Here is a 21475-nt window from a genome sequence, read left to right as displayed (position 1 = left end):
TGATCCTAAGCATTTTTTCATGTGTTTATTGGCCATTTGAATTTCCTCTTTTGAAAAATGCTTGTACAAGTCTGTTGCTCATTTCCTAACTGGACTGTTTGTTTTGTTGTTCTTGAATTTCTTTATAGATTCTGGATATTAACCCTTTATCAGTTGCATAGTTTGCAAATATTTTCTCCCATTCTATCAGTTGCCACTTCACTTTGCTGAGTGTTTCCTTTGCAGTGCAGAAGCTTCTCAACTTGATACAATCACATTTGTCAACTTTGGCTTTGATTGCCTGTGCTTCTGGAGTCTTTTCCAAGAAGTCCTTGGCTATGCCAATGCCTTACAGAGGTTCCCCAGTGTTCTCCTCTAGTAATTGGATGGTATCGGGTTGTAGATTTAGATCCTTGATCTAGTTTGAGTTTGTTTTTGTATTATAAGGTGTAAGAAAGCAGTCTTGTTTCATGGTTCTGCATGCAGAGACTCAATTTTCCCAGCACCATTTGTTAAAGAGACAATCCTTTCTCCAGAGATTGATTTTAATTCGTTTGTCTAAGATTAGTTGGTTAAGCATATGTGGATTGATTTCTGGAGATTCTATTCTCTTCCATTGGTCTACATGTCTATTTTTGTGTCAGTACCAGGCTGTTTTGATTATAACTGCCCTGTAGTATATCTTAAAATCTGGAATTGTAATGCCTCTGACTTTGTTTTTGTTGTTTAAGATTGCTTCAGCTATTCAGAGCCTCTTGTGTTTCTATATGAATTTCAGCATCATCATTTTCTTGATCTGAGAAGAATGTTGTTGGTATTTTGATTTGAGTGGCATTGTATCTGTAAATTGCTTTGGGTAGTATGGACATTTTGATGATATTAATTCTTCCAATCCATGAACATGGAAGATTTTTCCTTTCTTTTTTTTTAATTGTGTGTGTCTTCTATTTCTTTCTTTAATGTTTTATAATTTTTAAAGATTTATTTATTTATTTGAAAGACAGAATTACAGAGAAACAGAGCTGAGAGAGAGAGAGAGAGGATCTTCCATCCACTGGTTCACTCCCCAAATGGCTGCAACAGCCAGAACTGGGCCAGTCTGAAGCCAGGAACCAGGAGCTTCTTCCACATCTCCCACACAGGTGCAGAGACTCAAGCACTTAGGCCATCTTCTACAGCTTTCCCAGGCCATAGCAAAGAGCTGAATCAGAAGTGGAGCAACCAGGTCTGGAACCAGTACCCATATGGGATACTGGCACTGCAGGTGGTGGCTTTATCTGCTACCCCCACAGCACTGGCCCAGTTTTGTAATTTTAATCTTAGAGATATTTCACTTCCTTGGTTAAATTTACTCCAAGGTATTTAAATTTATTTGTAAGTTATTGTGAATGTGACTGATATTGCAAGTTCTTTCTCAGCCATGGCATTGTCTGTGTATACTAAGGCTATTGATTTTTTGTGTGTGTGTCAATTTTATATCCTGCAACTTTAACAAACTCTCTTTTGAGTTCCAATAATCTCTTAGTGGAGTCTTTGGGCTCTCCTATATATATAATCATGTCATCTGCAAATAGGAATAATTTAACTTCCTACTTTCCAATTTATAATACTTTGATTTCTTTTTCTTGCCTAATGGGCTCTGACTAAAACTTCCATAACTATATTGAATAGCAGTGGTGTAAGTGGGCATCCTTGTCTGGTTCCTGATCTTGGTGGAAATTCTTCCAACTTTTCTTTATTCAATGTGATGCTGTCTGTGGGTTTGTCATAAATTTTCTTGATTGTGTTGAGGAATGTTCCTTCTATACCCAATTTGCTTAAAGTTTTTATCATAAAAGGATGCTGTATTTTATCAAATGCTTTCTCTGCATCTATTGAGATAATCAAATGGTTTTTGTTATTTAATTTGTTAATGTGATGCATCACATTTATTGATCTGCATATGTTGAACCATCCCTGCATACCAAGGATAAATCCACTTGATCTGGGTGAATGATCTCTCTGATGTGTTGTTGGGGTCAATTAGCTAGCATTTTTTTTTAAGATTTATTTATTTATTTGAAAGGCAGAGTTACAGGCAGAGAGAGGGAGAGACAGGGAGAAAGATCTTCCATCACCGGTTCATTCCCCAAATGGCTGCAGTGGTCGGAGCTGAGCTAGTCTGAAGCCAGCAGCCAAGAGTTTCTTCTGGGTCTCCCACGTGGGTGCAGGAGGCCAAGCACTTGGGCTTTCTTCTATGGCTTTCCCAGGACATAGCAGAGAGCTGGGTTGGAAGAGGAGCAGCTGGGATTTAAAATGGTTTTGTTTTTTTAAACTTTTATTTAATGAATATAAATTTCCAAAGTACAGCTTATGGATTACAATGGCTTCCCCCCCATAACGTCCCTCCCACCCGCAACCCTCCCCTTTCCCACTCCCTCTCCCCTTCCATTCACATCAAGATTCATTTTCATTTCTCTTTAGATACAGAAGATCAGTTTAGCATATATTAAGTAAAGATTTCAGCAGTTTGCTCCCACACAGAAACATGAAGTGAAAAATACTGTTTGAGTACTAGTTATAGCATTAAATCTCAATGTACAGCACACTAAGGACAAAGATCCTACATGAGGAGTAAGTGCACAGTGACTCCTGTTGTTGACTTAACAAATTGACACTCTTGTTTATGGCATCAGTAATCACCCTAGGCTCTTGTCATGAGCTGCCAAGGCTATGGAAGCCCCCTGAGTTCACTGACTCTGATAATTTTTAGACAAGGCCATGGTCAAAGTGGAAGTTCTCTCCTCCCTTCAGAGAAAGGTACCTCCTTCTTTGATGACCCGTTCTTTCCACTGGGATCTCACTCATGGAGATCTTTCATTTAGGGTTTTTTTGTTTGTTTGTTTTTTTGTTTTTTGGTTTTTTTTTTTTTTTTTTTGCCAGACTGTCTTGGCTTTCCATGCCTGAAATACTCTCCTGGGCTTTTCAGCTGGATCCGCAGGCCTTAAGGGCTGATTCCGAGGCCAGAGTGCTGTTTAGGACATCTGCCATTCTACGGGTCTGCTGTGTATATCACTTCCCATGTTGGATCATTCTCTCCCTTTTTTATTCTATCAGCTAGTATTTGAAGACACTATTCTTGTTTATGTGATCCCTTTGGTTCTTAGTCCTATCATTATGATCAATTGTGAACAGAAATTGATCACTGGGACTAGTGAGATGGCATTGGTACATGCCACCTTGATGGGATTGAATTGGAATCCCCTGGTATGTTTCTAACTCTACCGTTTGAGGTAAGTCAGCTTGAGCATGTCCTGAATTGCACATCTCTTCCCTCTCTTATTCCCACTCTTATATTTAACAGTGATCACTTTTCAGTTAAGTTTCAGCACTTAAGAAGAATTGTGTATTGATTACAGTATTCAACCAAAAGTATTAAGTAGAACAAACAAAAAAGATACTAAGAGGGATAACATATCAAGTTGCTCATCAACAGTCAGGGTGAGGGCTGATCAAGTCACCGTTTCTCATAGTGTTCATTTCACTTTAACAGGTTTCCTTTTTGGTGCTAAGTTAGTTGTCACCTATCAAGGAGAACAAGTGGTATTTGTCCCTTTGGGATTGGCTTATTTCACTCAGCATAATGTTTTCCAAATTCCTAACAGGGATCACTTTTCAGTTAAAATTTAAACACCTAAGAATAATTATGTGTTAATTACAGAGTTCAACCAATGGTACTAAAACAACAAAAAAAAATACTAAAATGGATAAAGTATTACATTGTACATCAACCGTCAGGACAAGAGCTGATCAAGTCACTGTTTCTCAAAGTGTCCATTTCATTTCAACAAGTTTCCCCTTTGGTGCTCAGTTAGTTGCCGCCGTTTTAAACTGGATTTAAACATTATCAGGGAGCTGGATTGGAAGTGGAGCAGCCAGGACTCTAACTGGCACCCATATAGGATGCCTTCCCTACTGTACCACAATGCAAGTTCCTGTTATTTCTTTTATTATTACTTTTCTCCTATTTATTCATTAGATTTCCTCTGCTTCTCATATGAGTGTAATTCAAAGGGGGCTATTTTCTCAAATTCCTAAAATTGATCTTCTTCCCAAACTTTTCTCAAGTTTATAGACTTATGAAAGTAATCAACTAGGTTTTCTCAGTACTAGGATTTGGGATGAGTTTTTTTTTTTTTTTTTTTTTTTTTTTTTTCTGTGATGGTAAACGATCCTTATTGAAAATATTAGGATCTTGAGTTAAGGAAAATGGAAAAAATTAGACATAGTATAATTTTTTTTCCTGGACAGAGTAGACACCCAGTAGTCCTTCCAAGGTTAGTAGGAAGCTGAAGCCAAAGGATGATGGTCAAGGGTAGGTGTTGGATCCGTGTGTCAGCAACTCCTCCTCTTCTCAGCACCCTTGTCAGGCCCTGGAGCCCCAACCTAGTGGGTCCTTCCCTCCCCTTGACCTCAGCAGCTGTGCTTTGTGCAGCAATTCTAAGTTTCTGATCTGAGCACAGCACCCTTGCCTATTTTCCAAAGGTGAAAAAACATTTTCTCTAGTTTACTAGTTCAGCTGTCTTCTACAGCAGTTTAGAGATGGGAGTGAGAATTAAAATGTGCAGACTGGGATCAGTATCTTTGGAAATTTTACCTCTCTTCCAAACTTTTCAAGATGAAAGAACGTAGTATAACAAAACAACTGTGGGTCAAAGAATTATTATATCTTATTCAGCCCACTGACCTCATTTCTTGCTGAGGAAAATGATTTCCAGAAAACTTCAATTATTTTCCCAAGTTCATTCATGTACTCAGTAGCAGCACAGTTGTTATTGCTTTTCTTAAGCTCATCAAATTAAAATTTGTAAATTCAGTGATTTTATATTCAGTAGCCTACCCTGTATACACAGCTTCTGCATATATGCTGCTATCTTTTGTTTGCTTGTTTGTGGAAGCCACTACTCACATATGTGAATGTTCATACATATGCAAATGTGTGTAAATCTACCTATAATCTTTTATTAAAGGCTATTATGTAGCAGTAGCCTAGAATGTTTTCTTCATCTATAACAAGGGAAAATATTGGTATCTGAGAGGTTGTTAAGAGGATTTTATTACATACTTATTATTACAGATGGGGATACTGAGGCAGAGAAAGCTGAAGGCAACTCTGGTATAAGAGTGTAGGAAACTGGATTTGTACCAGGAAGCCCAGCGCCATTTCCATGTTCTTATTTACTATGCTATAGGATTCCCAGTATTTAACCACTTTATGCAGTTTTAAGTTGAAAACACATTCAAGCATACGTAATTCACCACCTAAAGCCACTCCGACTTTTGCAAGAAAACAGTTCTCGGAAAGCCTTGCCCTCTACACATCTGATCTTCACGGCCTTTTGAAAATAGAACTTCACTGCAGAGGTAAAGAGGTAGCATCAGCATTTCACAGATGGGGTGAAGAGGTTAAGTGTAGCTTCTTGCTTAAGGAGGTGGAATGAAAGCCAAGACTGCCTGGCTCAGACTGCTGAGTGGAAACCAAGAGACCACACTTCTGTAGCCCTCTCAGTCATTCTCTGGTTTGGTTGAGAGTGTGGTTTTGCCATTAGTGTCACAGGGGAAAATGACATATTCCAAACACATCACTGGATTCCTGGAGCAGAATGATTACAGGTTGCCATTACCAAGAGACACAGTTCCAAAAGCCTTTTCTGCATTTAAAAATAACAAGAGAGAAAAAAGTGTCTTCAGATAGTTGGCGCTTGGAAGAACTTGGAATCATTCCATTTGGGGGTCCTGTTTATTTAGTTGCAAGAGGGCCTGATGGTGAGGGGCTCGGGCATCTGTCTGTTCTCTTGTCCCGGTGAGAGATAGTGTCATGTGCATCCATGGACAAGCTTCTTACCTTTCTGTGCCCCTGTTTCTTTATCTCTGTAATGATACAGTGGTAGTCTCTACCTCACAGAACCCTGGGAAGGATTAACAATGCAGGACAAAGTAAGTACTCAATAAACAGTTGTTACTATTGTGGTGGTTGTTAGGGAGTTAATAAATGGATACCATGCCATCCCAAATCCTCCTGGACAAACTAAACCTCAAGCATCAGAGTATACTCAGCAGGAACTCAAAGAGTGAGTCTCCAGTTCTCCCTGGCTCATATCGTTCTTGGAAGTTTCTGACATTTGGCAAGTCTAACCCTACACAGGGGATACAGGCTGAACATACTACTTTCGTTTGAGGCCAGATAAAATTATTGTTTCCTTTGTCTAATGGTTCTAGCAAGATTCCTTACAGACAAGAATATACGAGCTGTGTCTCTAGGGGAGATTTTTCTCCGAGCTCCCAGGTTGAGTCACAATAATGGTCAAAGGTTAGCGCACCTTGGAGAATTCAGCAGGTCTGGGAACAGAGTGGCCTGTGAGGGGAGTGTGCATCTCAGACTCTTCCCCTGGAGTGCCCCTGTTACTAGGAGTAAGTAAAAATATACCCTGGGATCCAAGGATGTGGTTTGACATGGATTACTGAGAACAAGAAATTTCTCCAAAATTCTTTCATCTTAAAAATGCATGTGCATTTGTGTTCTCTTTCATATATACAGATGCTTGATTTTATGTAAAAATCCAGTTGAGTTTTCTCTTAAAGTTTGGAGTGTAATTTACGCTCCAGAAAAATAATTCCAAGCCTCCCATGTCGTTGTATTTAGTACACTGCTATGTACCATATTTGAGTTCTGCAGATGTAACAGGGAGAATGCAGACTTTGGGCCAGACCCCAGTCTGGGTTCCAATGACCACTCCACCACCACGTACTTATTACTGCACTTCCCTGAATTTGCTTCCTTGTATGACAATAAAGCTAATAATGCCTACCACGTGGAGTTGTTATGAGGCTTTGGGAAATTGATGTATGGAAAGTGCCCAGCAGAGACCCTGGCCTGTCACGGCTATCCAGGAAATGCTTTGTTTACTTACCAACTCTTCCTCCAGTGGCAAATACAAGCTAAAATTAAAAATGGACAGAGCAGCATCCAGAAACTTCTTTGTTGTCTGGATGAGGACAGGGAGGCGAACTTTAGAAGCAGTCAACAGAACCAAAGAATGGGAGTGCTCTCATACGCAAAGCTAGCCAGCCAAAACCAAGAAATTGTCTGTAATCTCACAAAAAAGCCAACCCCCGTACTGGGAGATGGAGTATGGGAAGGCTCTCACTGAGTTCTGGAACAACTCAACTGAAGAATTCTGGGTGGAAAAATCTACACAGAACTATGAGGAAGGAAAGCTGATGCGGTAGAAGGCAAGAGTGCAGTGTCGTGGAAATCAAGAGTAGAAGGCATTCTTTAAGTGAAGAAGTCACCATGTCTTACTCTGCAACAGGCTGAATCAGATGAAACCGGAGGAGTGACACTGGGCTGGCAAAGTGGGGGACCTTGGCAGAGTTGTGGCGGCCAATGTCAGAGGAGAAGGGGTTAAATGAGAGCTAAAGGCATTTTTGCCCTTTCTCCTTCTCTCTCTCTCAAAAAAAAAAAAAAAAACCTAAACAAAACTCAAAAACAGAAAAACTTGAAGCACAAGCGCATTAAAAAGCCCATTGTTGAGGAAACCAAGAAATATTCAAACCGTAAAACACTACCTATGAGGACAGAAAAGGAAAGGCAGAATGGCAAACGATGTGTGAAGCAGTGTGAAGAGTGTGAAGGAGATTCGGAAGAGGAGCAAGCAGTGCAGCCTCACCGAGCCCTGGCAGGCAGGCTCAAGCTCTAGAACACTCAGGTACGGGGAAGACTGACGAGGACACAGGCGACAGCTGGGATCCCGTGTGCAGCTATGTCTAGGGAGCTGCCCAAACCTCAGAGCTCAGCCCGTTCCTGCTCCTGCTACCATCTGAACTGTAGCCCTCTCCATCTGCACCAGAGGAGAGGATAGTCTGACAAAGCTGCACAAGAATGGGTTCATGGCCAGGGACACCAGGCTCGGGGGGTTAATGGAGACATCCACACGACAAACGTTATGACCTCTAGCCTTCCCTCTTGTCCAGTTCCAGACGTAATGCCTAAGGGCGGAGTTTGAAAACTGCTTCTTTGTAGAAATGAATGTCTTATAAAAGGGAACAAAGCACAATCATACCATCCACTGATTTCTGAGGGTCATTAACAAAAAAGCTGATTGGCAAAAGCTGGCCATCCACCAAGTGGTACATCCCATCAGGCACACAGCTTCCAACAAGGCTTTTAGTCTCTCTCCTTTGAAACAGACCAACAGCCCATGATTGCTAAACATTTGAAAAAGGCCTCCATCAGTTAAGTCAGGGACTTTCAGGAGGCTGTGCACGAAGAGAGCCACAAATAAGTAGGCCCTTAGCAAGAGGCAGATGTGAGGTCAAAGAGGACTTCTCTTTTTAAGATGAGAACTGTTCAGGGTGGGTGTTTGACCTAGAGGTTAAGATTCCAACTGGGATACCCACATCCCTTATCAGAGTGCCTGGGTTCAAGTCCCAGCTCTGCTCTCAATTCCAGCTTCCTGCTAATGTGTACTCTGGGAGGCGGAAGGTGATGCCCCAAGTAGTTGAGTCCTACCTACCCAGGGGGACCTGGATTGAGTTCTGGCGCCTGATTGTGGCTTGGCCCAGTTCCAGCTACTGTGGGCATTTGGGGACTGAACTGGTAGATGGGAGCTGACTCTCTCTCTCTCTCTCTCTCTCAAATTTAAAATGACATTTTTAAAAAGATGAAAGATGCTAAAGGACATTCATTTGCTGGTAATCAGCCTCTAGTATTTTTCTTCCTGACTTGAGACGAATGTAGTCACAAACACTTAGAAAAATGTCTGCTTCTGGTTAGCATGCAGAGGGCTGTGAAAAGCCTTCATTTCCATGGTCAACCCAGAAAAGCCCGGACAAAATAAAATTCATATGTTTCCGTGGGACTGGCAGAGATACAGCAAGCACTGATGAGCTGAATTAGAGGGAAAGAAGCCTTGTAGCGAAGCAGAGATTTGAGGGTGGATGCCTGGTCTTGGCATGGGCACTTGGAAGAGGAATCTGTCTTCTATGGGCAGAGACTTAGCAAGGTTGAGGACCAGCAGGGAGAACGGAAAGGATGGATTCGAATCTGAAATGCAATAAGAACCCTCTCAGCCTGACACTTCTCCCTCACCCTCATCTCCACATTTTCCTGCGGAAGTCACAGTGGAACAGTTGCTGAAAGCTAGAGCAAAATCGCAGCATCAGGAAGATTCTTACAGTGCTTGGATTCTGTTAGACTTGGAGTCCTGCTAGACTTGAATCGAGAGGTCAAACCAACCTATCTGAACCTGTTCCTAACACCCTCCTGACTCAAATGACCCTAAAGTCTGGGTAGGGCCGAAGGCCGGGGTTTGGGCTAATCACAGGAAAGGCTCGGATTAGCACTGCAGCCCAGCCCGAGCTTAGCCTCACTCAGGAAGGAACCTAAATGGTCAGCCCCTCAGTCCACAGAATAAGAGGCTTCAGCTCGGCAATGAGTAAACAAAATTAATGCACACTATACTTAGGTAGCCCCTGCTTTCCTTATACAAAGTTTCTGAAATACAAATTAAAAGATTATGAAGCATAGGAAGAAGCAGGGAACTGTGATCCATCATAAAGAAATGGTGCATGATGAAGTGCACTGAATGAAGCAAGCCGGGACAACTGGACTGTTGGAATCAGCAGACAAAGAGCTTAAAGCAACTGTGACAAATATGTCAAATAATTTAGAAATAGGTGAATATAATGAGGTATCAGGAAAAAGAAAACTCAAAGAAGCAAGTGAAATATGTAGAACTGAAAAAAGCAGAAAATCTAAAATAAAAAATTCATTGGATGGACTTAATTAAAAGCAGATTATGCACTGCACAAATGGAATTAATTTTAAAAAATGAATAGAAATCATCCAAATAGAGAAAAAGAAAAGTTGGAGAAATAGGAGGAAAGAATGAGCCAGGTCCTGAGATTTGTAGGATGATATCAAGTGGATGATAATGCGTGTCTGATTGGAGTCCCCAGCGTGGTACTCTGCACACAGATCCAAGAATTTCAAGGGACCCCAAGCAGGACAAGAACAAAGAAACCATCACCAAGTACATCAAATTTCTGAAAAATCTTAAAAGCATCCACAGGGAAGAGGAGGGAGACATGTTACCGAGGAACAACATTGAATATAACAGCTTCCTTTTCATCAGAACAAAACAAATGCAGTCCTGAACAGAGTGGCCCAGTATCTTTAAAGAAAGGAAAGGAAGAAAGAGTCTACTTGGAATTCTACACCCATTTAAAATATCCATAATTTGAAGGCAATATTGAAACACTTTCAGGGAAAAAAAGTCTAAAAAAAATCACCAGCAAATCTACTCTGCAGATAATCAATGTTGTAAGAATTCTTCAGGCTGAAGGAAGATGAACTCAGATGTGAAGTAGATATTAAAAAAAAAAAAAAAAAAGGAGGAAGAGGATAAAGCATCCGAAACAATAGATACTTAGGTAAATGTGCAAGGCTATTTTTATATTTTATTAGTTCATAAAAAGACAATTGAATGTTTAAGCCAAAAATAATAGCACTGTATGATAGTACCCACCATCTGTGGTTTGATTTTCCAAGGTTTCAGTTATCATTGGTCAACCACGTTTCAAAAATATTAAATGGAAAATTCCAGAAATAAACAATTCACAAGTTTTAAGTTGGGAGCTCTTCCGCGTAGCATGATGAAACCTCTTGCCCTGTAGCTCCATCGCACCCAGGATGTGAGTCATCCCTTTGTCCAGCATGTCCACGCTGTGTACGTTATCTGTCCATCAGTCACTTGGCAGACCTCTTGGTCATCAGATCAGTTGTTTCAGTAGTGCAGCATTTTTGTTCTAGCAATCTCTATTTTACTTAAAATAGTCCCAAAGTGCAAGAGTAGCAATGCTGGCAATTGGGATATGCCAGAGAGAAGCTATAATGTGCTTCCTGTAAGTGAAAAGGTGAAAGTGCCTGACCCCATAGGAAAGAAAAAAAAATCATATGCTGACATTGCTATGGCAATATGAAAGAGCTATGGTGAGAATGAGTTGTTGATCCCTAAAGTTAGAAAGAAAGAAAAGAAATTTGTGCTAGTTTTGCTATTGCACTTCAAACAACAAAAGTTATAGCCACAGTGTCTGATGAGTATTTAGTTAAGACAGGAATGGCATCTGAGTGCTATCTTGAGTCCTGGCTACTGCTACTCCATTTCCAATCTAGGTTCCTGCTAATGCACCTTGAAAGGCAGCAGAAGATGGCCCAAGTCCCTGGGCTCATTTAACTCTTACAAGAGACCCAGATAGAATTCCTGCCTCCTGATTTCAGCCTGGCTCAAACTTGGCTGTTGTGGTCATTTAGGAAGTGAACCAGCAGATAAAAGATTTCTCTCTCTCTCTCTCTTTCTCTCTCTCTCTCTCTCTCTCTCTTTCTCTCTCTCTCTTCCTCTCTCTCCTTTTATGTATCTGTATTTTCAAGTAAATAAATAAATCTTCAAAAATATTCAAAGTAATCAAGGAAAATCCATGAGTCAAAGAAAAAAAACCACAGGAGAAATTAGAAAATGTTTCCAGCAGAATGATATTGAAAAAAATCTATCAACAACATTTGTGGGATGCAGTACTACTTAGGGGAAAATATATAGCTTTATGGTGATTTTTCTTAGAAGAGTTAAAGGGACCTGCGCTGTGGTGTACCAGGTGAGGCTGCTGCCTGCAGTGGCAGCATCCCATATGGGTGCCTGTTCGAGTCCCAGGGGCTCCACTTCCGATTAAGCTCTCTGCTATGGCCTGGGAAAGCAGTGGAAGATGGCCCATGCTGTACCCGCATGGGAGACCTGAAGGAAGTTCCTGGTTACTGGCTTTGGATCAGTGCAGCAACAGCCATTGTGGCCATCTAGGGAGTGAACCAGCTGATAGAAGACCTCTCTCTCTCTCTCTCTCTCTCTCTCTGCCTCTGTCTCTCTGTAACTCTGCCTTTAAAATAGATAAATAGATCTTTTTTAAAAAAAAGAAGAGTTATTTTTCTGAAGCTAAAAAAGAAACATTACATTCAAAGTAAGAAAACGTAATTAATTAGTGAATCAATAAAATTGAAAATAGAAAAATAATGGAGAAAATAATTGGGTACTTTAAAAGAACAAATTCATAAACTCCTAGTAAAATTTATTAAGGAGATAAAAATTCAACCTAAAAGGGAATTAAAGAGGGGATATTATTGTAGATCCCATAGATCTCAAAAGATAATAAAAGATTATAAGTTTACAGATGTAAATTCCATAACTATAAAGGAAATGAATGAATATCTGTGCATGTAGATAATGTATATAAATTATACAGTATATATTTATATATGGTATAATATTTACAGATATTGTATACATCTGTATACAGTAGTATACAGATACTGCATATAAATATATATGTACATATTATATATAATAAATAAATACACATATTATATATATTTATATATAGATACTATATATAAATTATACCTTATACTGGGGGCCGGCACTGTGGCGCAGCCAGTTAAGCCACCGTCTACAGTGCCAGCATCCTATATGGGCACTGGTGTGAGTCCTGGCTGCTCCACTTCCAATCCAGCTCCCTGCTAACGTGCCTGTGAGGGCAGTGGAGGGTGGCCCAAGTCCTTGAGCCTCTGCATCCACAAAGGAGACCAGGATGAAGCTACCAGCTCCTGGCTTTGGCCTGGCCCAACTCTGGCTATTGCAGCCATTTAGGGAGTGAACCAGCAGTTGGAAGATCTGTCTGTCTCTGTAATTCTGACTTTCAAATAAATAAATAAATCTTTTTAAAAAATTATACCTAACTAAAAGATAAGTAGAAAAGAGCTTTGGTTCTATACGAATCTTGATATTTTCATCATGTTAGCCTATTCTTTGGCAGAAGTCACAAAGAGGTTATGAATTTTATATGTTAGGTACAACTGACTACAGTTGATTGTGGAACTTCCTGACTCCAAAAGTAACAGTGAAAGATCTTGAATTAATTAGTCTGCATTCTGTTCGGGTCACTACATTGTTTTTTGTCATCCACAACTGGAGCCATAGGGCCATCTGGAAGTGTTGTGAGAGCAGCATTAGTAGTAATTAGCAGTGATGTGTGTTTACTGTATAAGTTGGGCCTCCAAAGCCAACAACTGCAAGGCATTTGAGAATAGTCCAATTCCACACAAGTTATTTTCCAAGGAAGCAAGGAAGTCAGCAGTGCAGAGCTGATGTTGAGCTATTTTTGGGTGGTGGTGGAAGCTGTTTTTATAGAGTGAAAATATGGTAGACATTGCATAGCCCCAGGGGAGTTTGCAGTGGGAACATCACTGTGATACGTGGGATAAAAGCTTGTCGAAGTGCTCCTTGATGTGCTTCTGTGTTCATCCTTTAATGTTTGTGTCTATAAACATTATCAAAATGTCACACGACAACCAGGATCCCAGAAAGTAATCTTCATAGAGTGTAGAAAAATTCCCAGGGCAACAGAAAAATCCAGAAAACACTGTGACTAATTCTCCCCACCCACTACCCCTACAATTCAGCAAGGTAGGGTGCATGGAGTGTGCTCAATAAGTAGTGGGGATGAATGAGTGATAGATGAGTGCACCCAAACTGGAATCATTCATTCAACATTTACGTATTTTGTGCCCTATCATTAAGTGGTTGTGGGGGTTGCAAAAGGAACCCAGAGGTGTGGCCAGAAAACCCTTCACTTCTAAGCAGGAGCACTGGCAGACATGTGAAACCACCAAGGAAAATAGGAATTGTTTCATAGCAGCCTCTCTTCTTAAGAGTCCCAGCGTCTTGCATTTCCCAGGAGGGTAGCATTTCATTTGCTAATAACCCAGCCTTCAGAGAGGTTCTTATCATCCTCTGGAAACTCTTTCTCCCCATTTTCTAAGAGAACAGAGAGAATGGACCCCTATTAATAGTTCTATTGTCCCAGAATTAAAACAGATCCAGGATTCCCATGAAACTGTTTTATTTGTCTAGATGTTGTGGGTGCTTAGACAAGGGGCCAGGGCAAAGGCAAGGGCACAGTCATTTGATCTTTTAAGAGGTGGGGGTGTAACAGGGAGGCTGTGACCTCTGCTGGCCAGTTGCAAGTTCCTACCTTACCAGACACACACACACACACACCCCAAAAAAACAAGAATTAGGACATTTTCCAAAACAGCCCTTGGTTGTTCTGATTCCAGAAACATCGAAAACTCAAGAAAATACTTGTAAAGAAAAGGAAATGGGCCTGGAGAAAATACCCCAGTTCCCAGACTTTATTTGGCAGGGAAAGAAGTCCAGGGAAGCCAAGGAAGCTTTTCCACGCCCCGATAGGCCTTTTTTTTTTTTTTTTTTTTTTTTTTGGTAGCTTCAGTTTTAACACAATATTTCAATTTTAGTGTTGTCCATGACCAAAGAACAAGACTCCACTTACTTTCCATGCCTACTATTCTCCCACCTAATTATTAGAAATTGGCCCCTCCCCCACAGGCCCCCCAGCTATTACAAAGTTCTAAGGATGCCCTTCTGTTGGATAGACCTGTTTTCCTCCCCCAGCCTCCCATTGTTGGCAGTGTCATCTTGTCACTGTCTCCGCTGCAGACTACAAGCTTATAGGGTAAAGCCACTGTTGGCCAGGAAACTGCTTGTGCCTGCCCTCTCCCAACTCCAAGGCTCTGGTGGGGCCACTACTTTCATATTTTCTCTTCTTCGAATGCACAAGATATGTGCTCTTTCTCATTACTGAGAACAGAGCAGGAACTAAACTGTGTCTTTTGGTGAGTTACTGAAATATTGGAGGTACTATCACATAGAACATGATTTTGAACCACCACACAGGCCCAGCCCTGTTCTTGGGTTAATTGCCAGGTCCATCCTTGTGACCTAAAATTGACTTCTTTCCAAGTTGATTAACAGGAGAGACACCCATTGCCTCCACTCACCTCTTGAGTCAGTATTTGTTGCAAGCCTGTCGTGTTCAGGCTCTGTGGCAGACACAGGAGATGAAGTGGGGACCCAAACAGATATGGCCCAGCTCTCATGGAGTTTGAAGTCCAGAAGTAAAAGCAGCAACTCAACAAAGAATTACATGAGCAAATGTTACTGTTATGAAATATTCTCAGTACCATGAAATAAGAATTGGGAGGCACCACGAGAAAATCTAATGAAGAGAAGTAATTTGGATTGGGGAAGTGCAATAAGGCTCCTTTGAACAATCTGAGATTTCGTTGGGCCTGGGGCTGGGCTGGAATTAGCTTGTGGAGAGGTGGTCAGATAGTGCCCCAGGCATCAGGGCTGCCTGTGTGCAGGGCCTGCTGGAGACAGGAGCTTGGAGGACCCAAGTGGCTGAAGTGAAGGCGGCCGGGACGTGCAGGTATGAGATGAGGCCGAACAGGGCAGCCGTACGGCCCATGCAGGCACTGCAGAGCCACTGCAAGGATTTGAAGGGCTGCCGTGGAAGGGCACCTAGCCAGGGAGTGAATGGCATGAGTTCATCTGTATTCTAAGAACACAGTGGCAGCCATATTGGGAGTGAATGCAAGGGGGAGCCAGGGCAGGAGGCCGGCGCCGCGGCTCAATAGGCTAATCCTCTGCCTTGCGGCGCCGGCACACCAGGTTCTAGTCCCGGTCAGGGCACTGGATTCTGTCCCAGTTGCCCCTCTTCCAGTCCAGCTCTCTGCTGTGGCCAGGGAGTGCAGTGGAGGATGGCCCAAGTCCTTGGGCCCTACAACCGCATGGGAGACCAGGAGAAACACCTGGTTCCTGCCTTCGGATCAGCGCAGTGCGCCAGCCACAGCGCGCCGGCCATTGGAGGGTGAACCAACGGCAAAGGAAGACCTTTCTCTCTGTCTCTCTCTCTCACTGTCCACTCTGCCTGTCCAAAAAAAAAAAAAAAAAAAAAAAAAAGACAGCAGGAGACTGTCCCAGGGTCTAAGCGAGATCTGGTAGTGGCCTGGATCCTGGAGTTAGCAGAACAGAGAGAGAAACTGTCCATTGCAAGATACGTGTGGAGTAGAAACCGTAGCATTTGCTGATAGGGGGAGGAGTGGCAGGAGAGAGAGTCAGGGTAGAGAGAGGGTCCAGGGAGGCTTCCAGTGTCTGCCCTGGGCAGCCGGGTGCGTGTCCTGACATCCAGACACCGAGGAAACCATCAGACAATAGGCAGCCCATTGCCCAGAGTCTGAGTGACACGGTCACCTGAGAAGCATGGGCAGCCAAGGCACAGGCTCCGGCCAGTCCTTTGCAGTTTGACTTTTAAAAATCTCCAACCCCATCACATCAGTTTCAACAAAAAGGTTATGTTTTGCATTAGAATTCCTCCCTAAGCAATTGCCAGGGTAAACAATATTCAGTGGCTTCATTCAAGAGAGCAGCAGTTGGTGGTACTGATTGAGAGCAGGGCCTCTGAGATGACATCTCAGCTCTGCCTCTGAGCAGCTGAGGGGCCCAGGGCAAGTCCCTTAGCCTCTCTGAGGCTCCGTGTCCTTGTCTGTGGGTTGGAGATGACAGTGGTATCATCCTGAAGCCCCGTCCTAAGGCTTAGGTGCATTCCTGCCATTCCGGGTATTGAGAGCAGAGCCTGGTCCACTAGGGGCACCCAGTTGGTGTTAGAAATCGCCCACAGGTGGTATCGGAAGCTTCCCGACACTGTTCTGTGCTGGGAGCCTGCTTTGCAGAGTAGAAAGCCTTGATTGGGTCACACAGATTTGACTTTAGGTCTCTGCTCTCCTACTTCCCAGAGTCCATTTTCTCAGCCTTCATGTGGGGACAGTAATATCCACATTGAGTGTTAGTGGGAGGATAAAATCAGGACTCTTTGAGCATTGCCTTTTTTTTAAAAAAAAAAAAAAAAGGTTTATTCATTTGAAGGGCAGAGTTACAGAGAGGCAGAGGCCTGCTCTCCCAGGCCATAGCAGAGAGCTGGATCAGAAGTGGAACACCCGGGACTCGAGCTGGTGCCCTTATGGGATGCAGACACAGCAGACGGAGGCTTTACCCTCTATGCCACAGCGCTGGCCCCTGAGCAGTGCCTTGTGTAGAGCAGATGATCAGCGAATGTTAGGTTCTTTCCTTACCCACCGGGGGCTTCCTTTTCTAATTGATAACACATATCTCCACCCTCCACTCCTGAGAGACCTCAGTAGGATGGTAATTTCAAATCCTTTTGTAGGCTTACAGTTTATGAATTTTATGTATTTATTTTTCAGAAATTACATTTTCTTGCCCTTTCTAGCACTGAATGGAGCTATTTAAAACAAAGGACCGTGACTGTGGACATCTTACATCTCAGAGAGAATGGTCCACAGAGATTCTATTTGCCCCCTCGAACCATTCATAATTCCCACTGCCAGTCACTTGTCCAGTGCCATATCCCACTTCCTCTTTCTGTCCCCACCATCACCTTCAATAGCCAGAGTCAAAAAGCCCGGGCACCAGCCCACAGAAAACACTCTCCATTGTCCTGGAAAGCAGAGATGCTTTGGGCTTTTATTTTCAAAGCCGACTGCATGGTTTCCTTTGGCAGAACCGTGCGGGTGGCAGTGTGTGCACTGTGTGTCGCCCTCTCCACCTGCATCCCTGTGGTGGCCTTACTTGAGGTTCTTGGTACTGGCTTCTTTCTGGCTCACGAGAGCTGTTGCCGCTTTGCCTAAACTACTGTGCGTCTCCTCGGGGGTAGTTGTACTTTCAGACTCATTTCCCACTTAGAATGGCAATTTTGTCCCTGTTAAGAGACAGGAGGACTTGTGTCAGCAGAGAGTCCTGCAACAGGGTTTTATGCTTCAGTCTGCGAAATCTCACTCATCCTTTGCTATGCCTGACCCTGGATGGATAATATAATACACAGACTTCCCTCTCATAGGCTTTGGGGGACCGCTGGAGCAATGCATAGTATCCAGACAAGAAAAAGAGAAAAAGACCAGAACATTTAACCATCAACAGCAAAGTCAAAACAATGCTGTGAGAAGACTAATGGGGTTTCTTTGGATTTCAGGGAACAGATCCGTCAAGGCCTAGAAGAACTCCAGAAAGTTCTGCCAGGAGGAGACACTTACATGCATGAAGGATTTGAAAGGGTAATTTTAAAGCGGTTTCGACTCCAAGTGCAAAGTGTAATTTTGAAATATCAACGGAGGGATGGCTAATAAGATAAAGCACTTGTATTTAGGGGACTGGGTAAGACCCAGTGGCAAGGGAGTACTTCCCCGAAAGCATGTACTCAGATCCCTGTGTCCGAAAGAACTAAAGACACAAATTCCCGTCCTCCTCCTCTGACACTGAATAAGGGTTTGTTAGCGGATGATCGGCTGGTGTTGACAAGTCACGCACGCACAGTCCCCTCCATCCTAAATGACGGTGGTTGAGACAACTTCCGTGACTTCAACTTCCAGGAAAACAAGGGCTGGGCTATGAGAAGTACAACCTCAGGGGTCCATGTTCACCGCTGTAATTCCTTAAATGGGAAGTAACTTTACATGAAAACCACCCGTTGGTGTTTGAATGAAGCCTGGGTGAATTACATAAAGAATCAGGCCTGAGCCATGGCTGCAGATCCAACACCAAAGCCCACTGTCGATATGGTATTTGGAGAGGCAAGCTATGGTTATATGTCTAATGTCTTATTCTTGTGTTTTTCAGGCCAGCGAGCAGATTTATTATGAAAACAGTCAAGGTAAGACTCTAGTAAGAAAATGCTATTGTGAATTATTCAGTTTTTCTATATTTGCTTTCCAAAACATACCTCAGTAATTTTATGTTCAAAAGACATATATGACATCATCTATAATTGTCAGACACACACTTCATCAGGGAGAAAGAATGCATAGAAAGTTGGCATGTACCAAGTCAAATTCCACTGTCCTGTTTGTGCCAAGAAAAGTTATATAAAAGTGATTAAGCTCCCATTTGGCCTCAGTCTGTAACTACCATGAAGTTTCACATGTTGAATTTATTAAATTAGTAAATACTTGGGTGAGTTAGTAAAATCTTGGATTTTGATGTCAAACTTAATTTTCTCCACCTTCACTGAACTCCAAGCCTCTTCATTACTGTGATTGGACATGATACTAAGATCAACATACAAATTTGGTTTCAACTTCCTTTCATTTAAATGAAAACAATGCATAAAATATACCTACTAGAGTACATAGAAATGATACTTATTATTATTTATTTATTATTACAACCATGCCTTTCAGAGTGTTTATCTCACACAGATCAGATCTCTTAAAAGAGACTCCATATTATGCTGGGAGATTTTTCTCCCACGCCTATGGAAGCATCCACTTCCTGTTTCATTCTAAACTGCAACAAATAGAACAGACTTCGTATCAGTACCAACACCTGCTAATATAATTCAACTACGAGAAATGCTACTGGAAGTCTAAAAATCACTGAAAGAATTCTAGTAGATTTTGCCACCTGCTGTAGTATGCCCAGCCAGCTTATAAACCATGAGGACCATTACCTTTTGGCAAATTGTCTACAAAGGGTGGTGTATATGGCCAAGGAACCCTAAACAGCCTAGTTGGTGGGGTTTGCTACTGGACCTGAACAACAGTCACATGGACCTCTAATGGAAAATAATCACAATGGGGCCAATGGCCATTTTTGCCAGGTGTTTGACATGAGACTGAGAAACCCAGGGCAAAACCTATTCCCCTAGTCCCCTTCAAAGCTTTCTGTGTCTGCCAGAATTGCTTCCAGACCTAAAATGTAAGTTGGTAACTCTCACAATATTGACTTCCTGGTAGCTGAGCTTCTAAGAGATCAAACCCTGGGGTTGAGAGGGTTTCCCTGGGTGGCACAGGATAGACTAAGGTAGCCTGTATTGTCTTAAGCAGGATACAGAACGGCCAGCGTCATCATTGCTTTGACTGATGGAGAACTCCATGAAGATCTCTTTTTCTATTCAGAGAGGGAGGTAAGTGCTGGCCTGGCCTGCATGTAAACAGAAACAGGGAAATAGGACTTCCCCTTTCTGAAATGGGCTACACACTCTATTCAGGTAAAATGAGGGTGTTCTTTGCAAAACTCCCAAATGAAATAATGTTCGTATGTAAAAATAACAGTAATAATTCACTTTTAAACGGTGAATTTTCATGTCTTAATTGAAATATGTAAGAGCCACACTTGTCAAAATTATTCATCACTGGTATTCTCACTGTAAGAATCAAAGCTGAACAATAATTGGTGGTAAAGGGAATAGCAATTGCTCTCTCCTTCTCTATTTCATTTTCCTTTTCGTTGGTGACAGAGGCTCATTCAGGCCAAGGTAGAACGAAATACAGCAGTGAGAAAGGCAGACAATGAGGGCAAGAGGTGTGGACTCTGGAAGAGGAGTTGATCATAGCATTGTACTCACCTCAAGTTCTTAACTGCTATTTAATTTCAAGTCAGCCCCTTGGCAAGCCTGAAGTGTGTATCTGCTCACTCAGCATTAACTGAGAGGCTGGTACGTGCTGGTACTTTGCTAGGCACAGGAGACACAGATGAGTTTGGCACAGTGGCTACCCTCCTGGGTCTTGCTGCAAAAGGCTCTTTGAGCAAAGGGCACAGGGGAATTTAATTCCCCCTTCTCCTCCTGCCAGTACAGTGGATGAGCTGGCATTGGGAAACATAGCAGTTACTATGACATAGACCACCAAGTCAAGTATCTGGGAAAAATACATTTCTATGTAGTGGGAAGGCAAAAGGGCTTCTCTGGATGCTAAATAATGGTCACATAGAATGAAAACCCTAATAAGGAAAGAACTGAAAACAAAATAAATGATGGATGTCAGAGGCTTAAAATAGGGGTTAGTAGAAAGGAATTTTAGGTATGGCACATATAAACTGGGAAAACCATTCAAAATGCCAATGATAACAGAAGGAAGCTTTCTAAAAAAGAAAAATTGAGCTCATGATATAGAGAAATTGAATCTTTCTATTCTTGATGATTCTGTATAAAGTCCAGCCAAATGAAAAGAGTCACAGGGTTGTTACGGACAAGGTTGGGGCTAAACTGAGTCTGTTTTATCCTAAAAGAAGCAGTAGCAGCAGAATTCATGTATTTTAATATATGAATGAAAAAAGACATTATGTCTCTGTTTTTTCTACATAATTCAGCACTTAGTAATTATAAGTAGGTTTGAGTTCTGAGAGAGGAAGAAACAAAATTCAAACTAATACATATATATTGTACACTTACTGTATGTTTACTATCAATTGCCAATTGTGCACTCACTGTATGTGCCAAATTTTCCAATTTTAATTTTTTAATTTTTAAACACAAGAGAATCTGGAACTTAGATGCCAGAGCCTTTATTAAATCCAATACTAGAATCCAGGCAAGATCTGCGTGTCATTCGTTTTGCTGCCCTCTCAATGATTGATTGTAGAGAAGGTCATGGGTTCACCTGTTCAAATGTGGACCACAATTCCCTACCATCAAACCAATTCATTCACACAGCATGCTGACCTATACGAGCATCTCCTTTCTTCAAGGCCTTCTGTGA

General features: G+C 42.0%; 1 protein-coding gene across 1 annotated transcript in view; it reads left to right on the top strand.

Moving 5' to 3' along the window:
* The window catches only part of ANTXR1 (ANTXR cell adhesion molecule 1), a 241179-nt gene that overhangs the window by 41144 nt on the left and 178560 nt on the right, over positions 1 to 21475 (top strand). The window contains exons 4-6 of the mRNA XM_002709824.6: positions 17974 to 18055; positions 18618 to 18651; positions 19823 to 19902. Coding sequence (XP_002709870.1) covers positions 17974 to 18055; positions 18618 to 18651; positions 19823 to 19902 — 196 coding nt within the window. The remainder of the gene's footprint in view (positions 1 to 17973; positions 18056 to 18617; positions 18652 to 19822; positions 19903 to 21475) is intronic.

This window comes from Oryctolagus cuniculus, chromosome 2 (assembly GCF_051225735.1).
Source record: "Oryctolagus cuniculus isolate XC-2025 breed Fujian yellow rabbit chromosome 2, ASM5122573v1, whole genome shotgun sequence".
In the NCBI taxonomy this organism is placed as follows: domain Eukaryota; kingdom Metazoa; phylum Chordata; class Mammalia; order Lagomorpha; family Leporidae; genus Oryctolagus; species Oryctolagus cuniculus.
The sequence above is the reverse complement of the archived record's forward strand: the minus strand, read 5'-3'. Positions and strand labels throughout refer to the sequence as shown.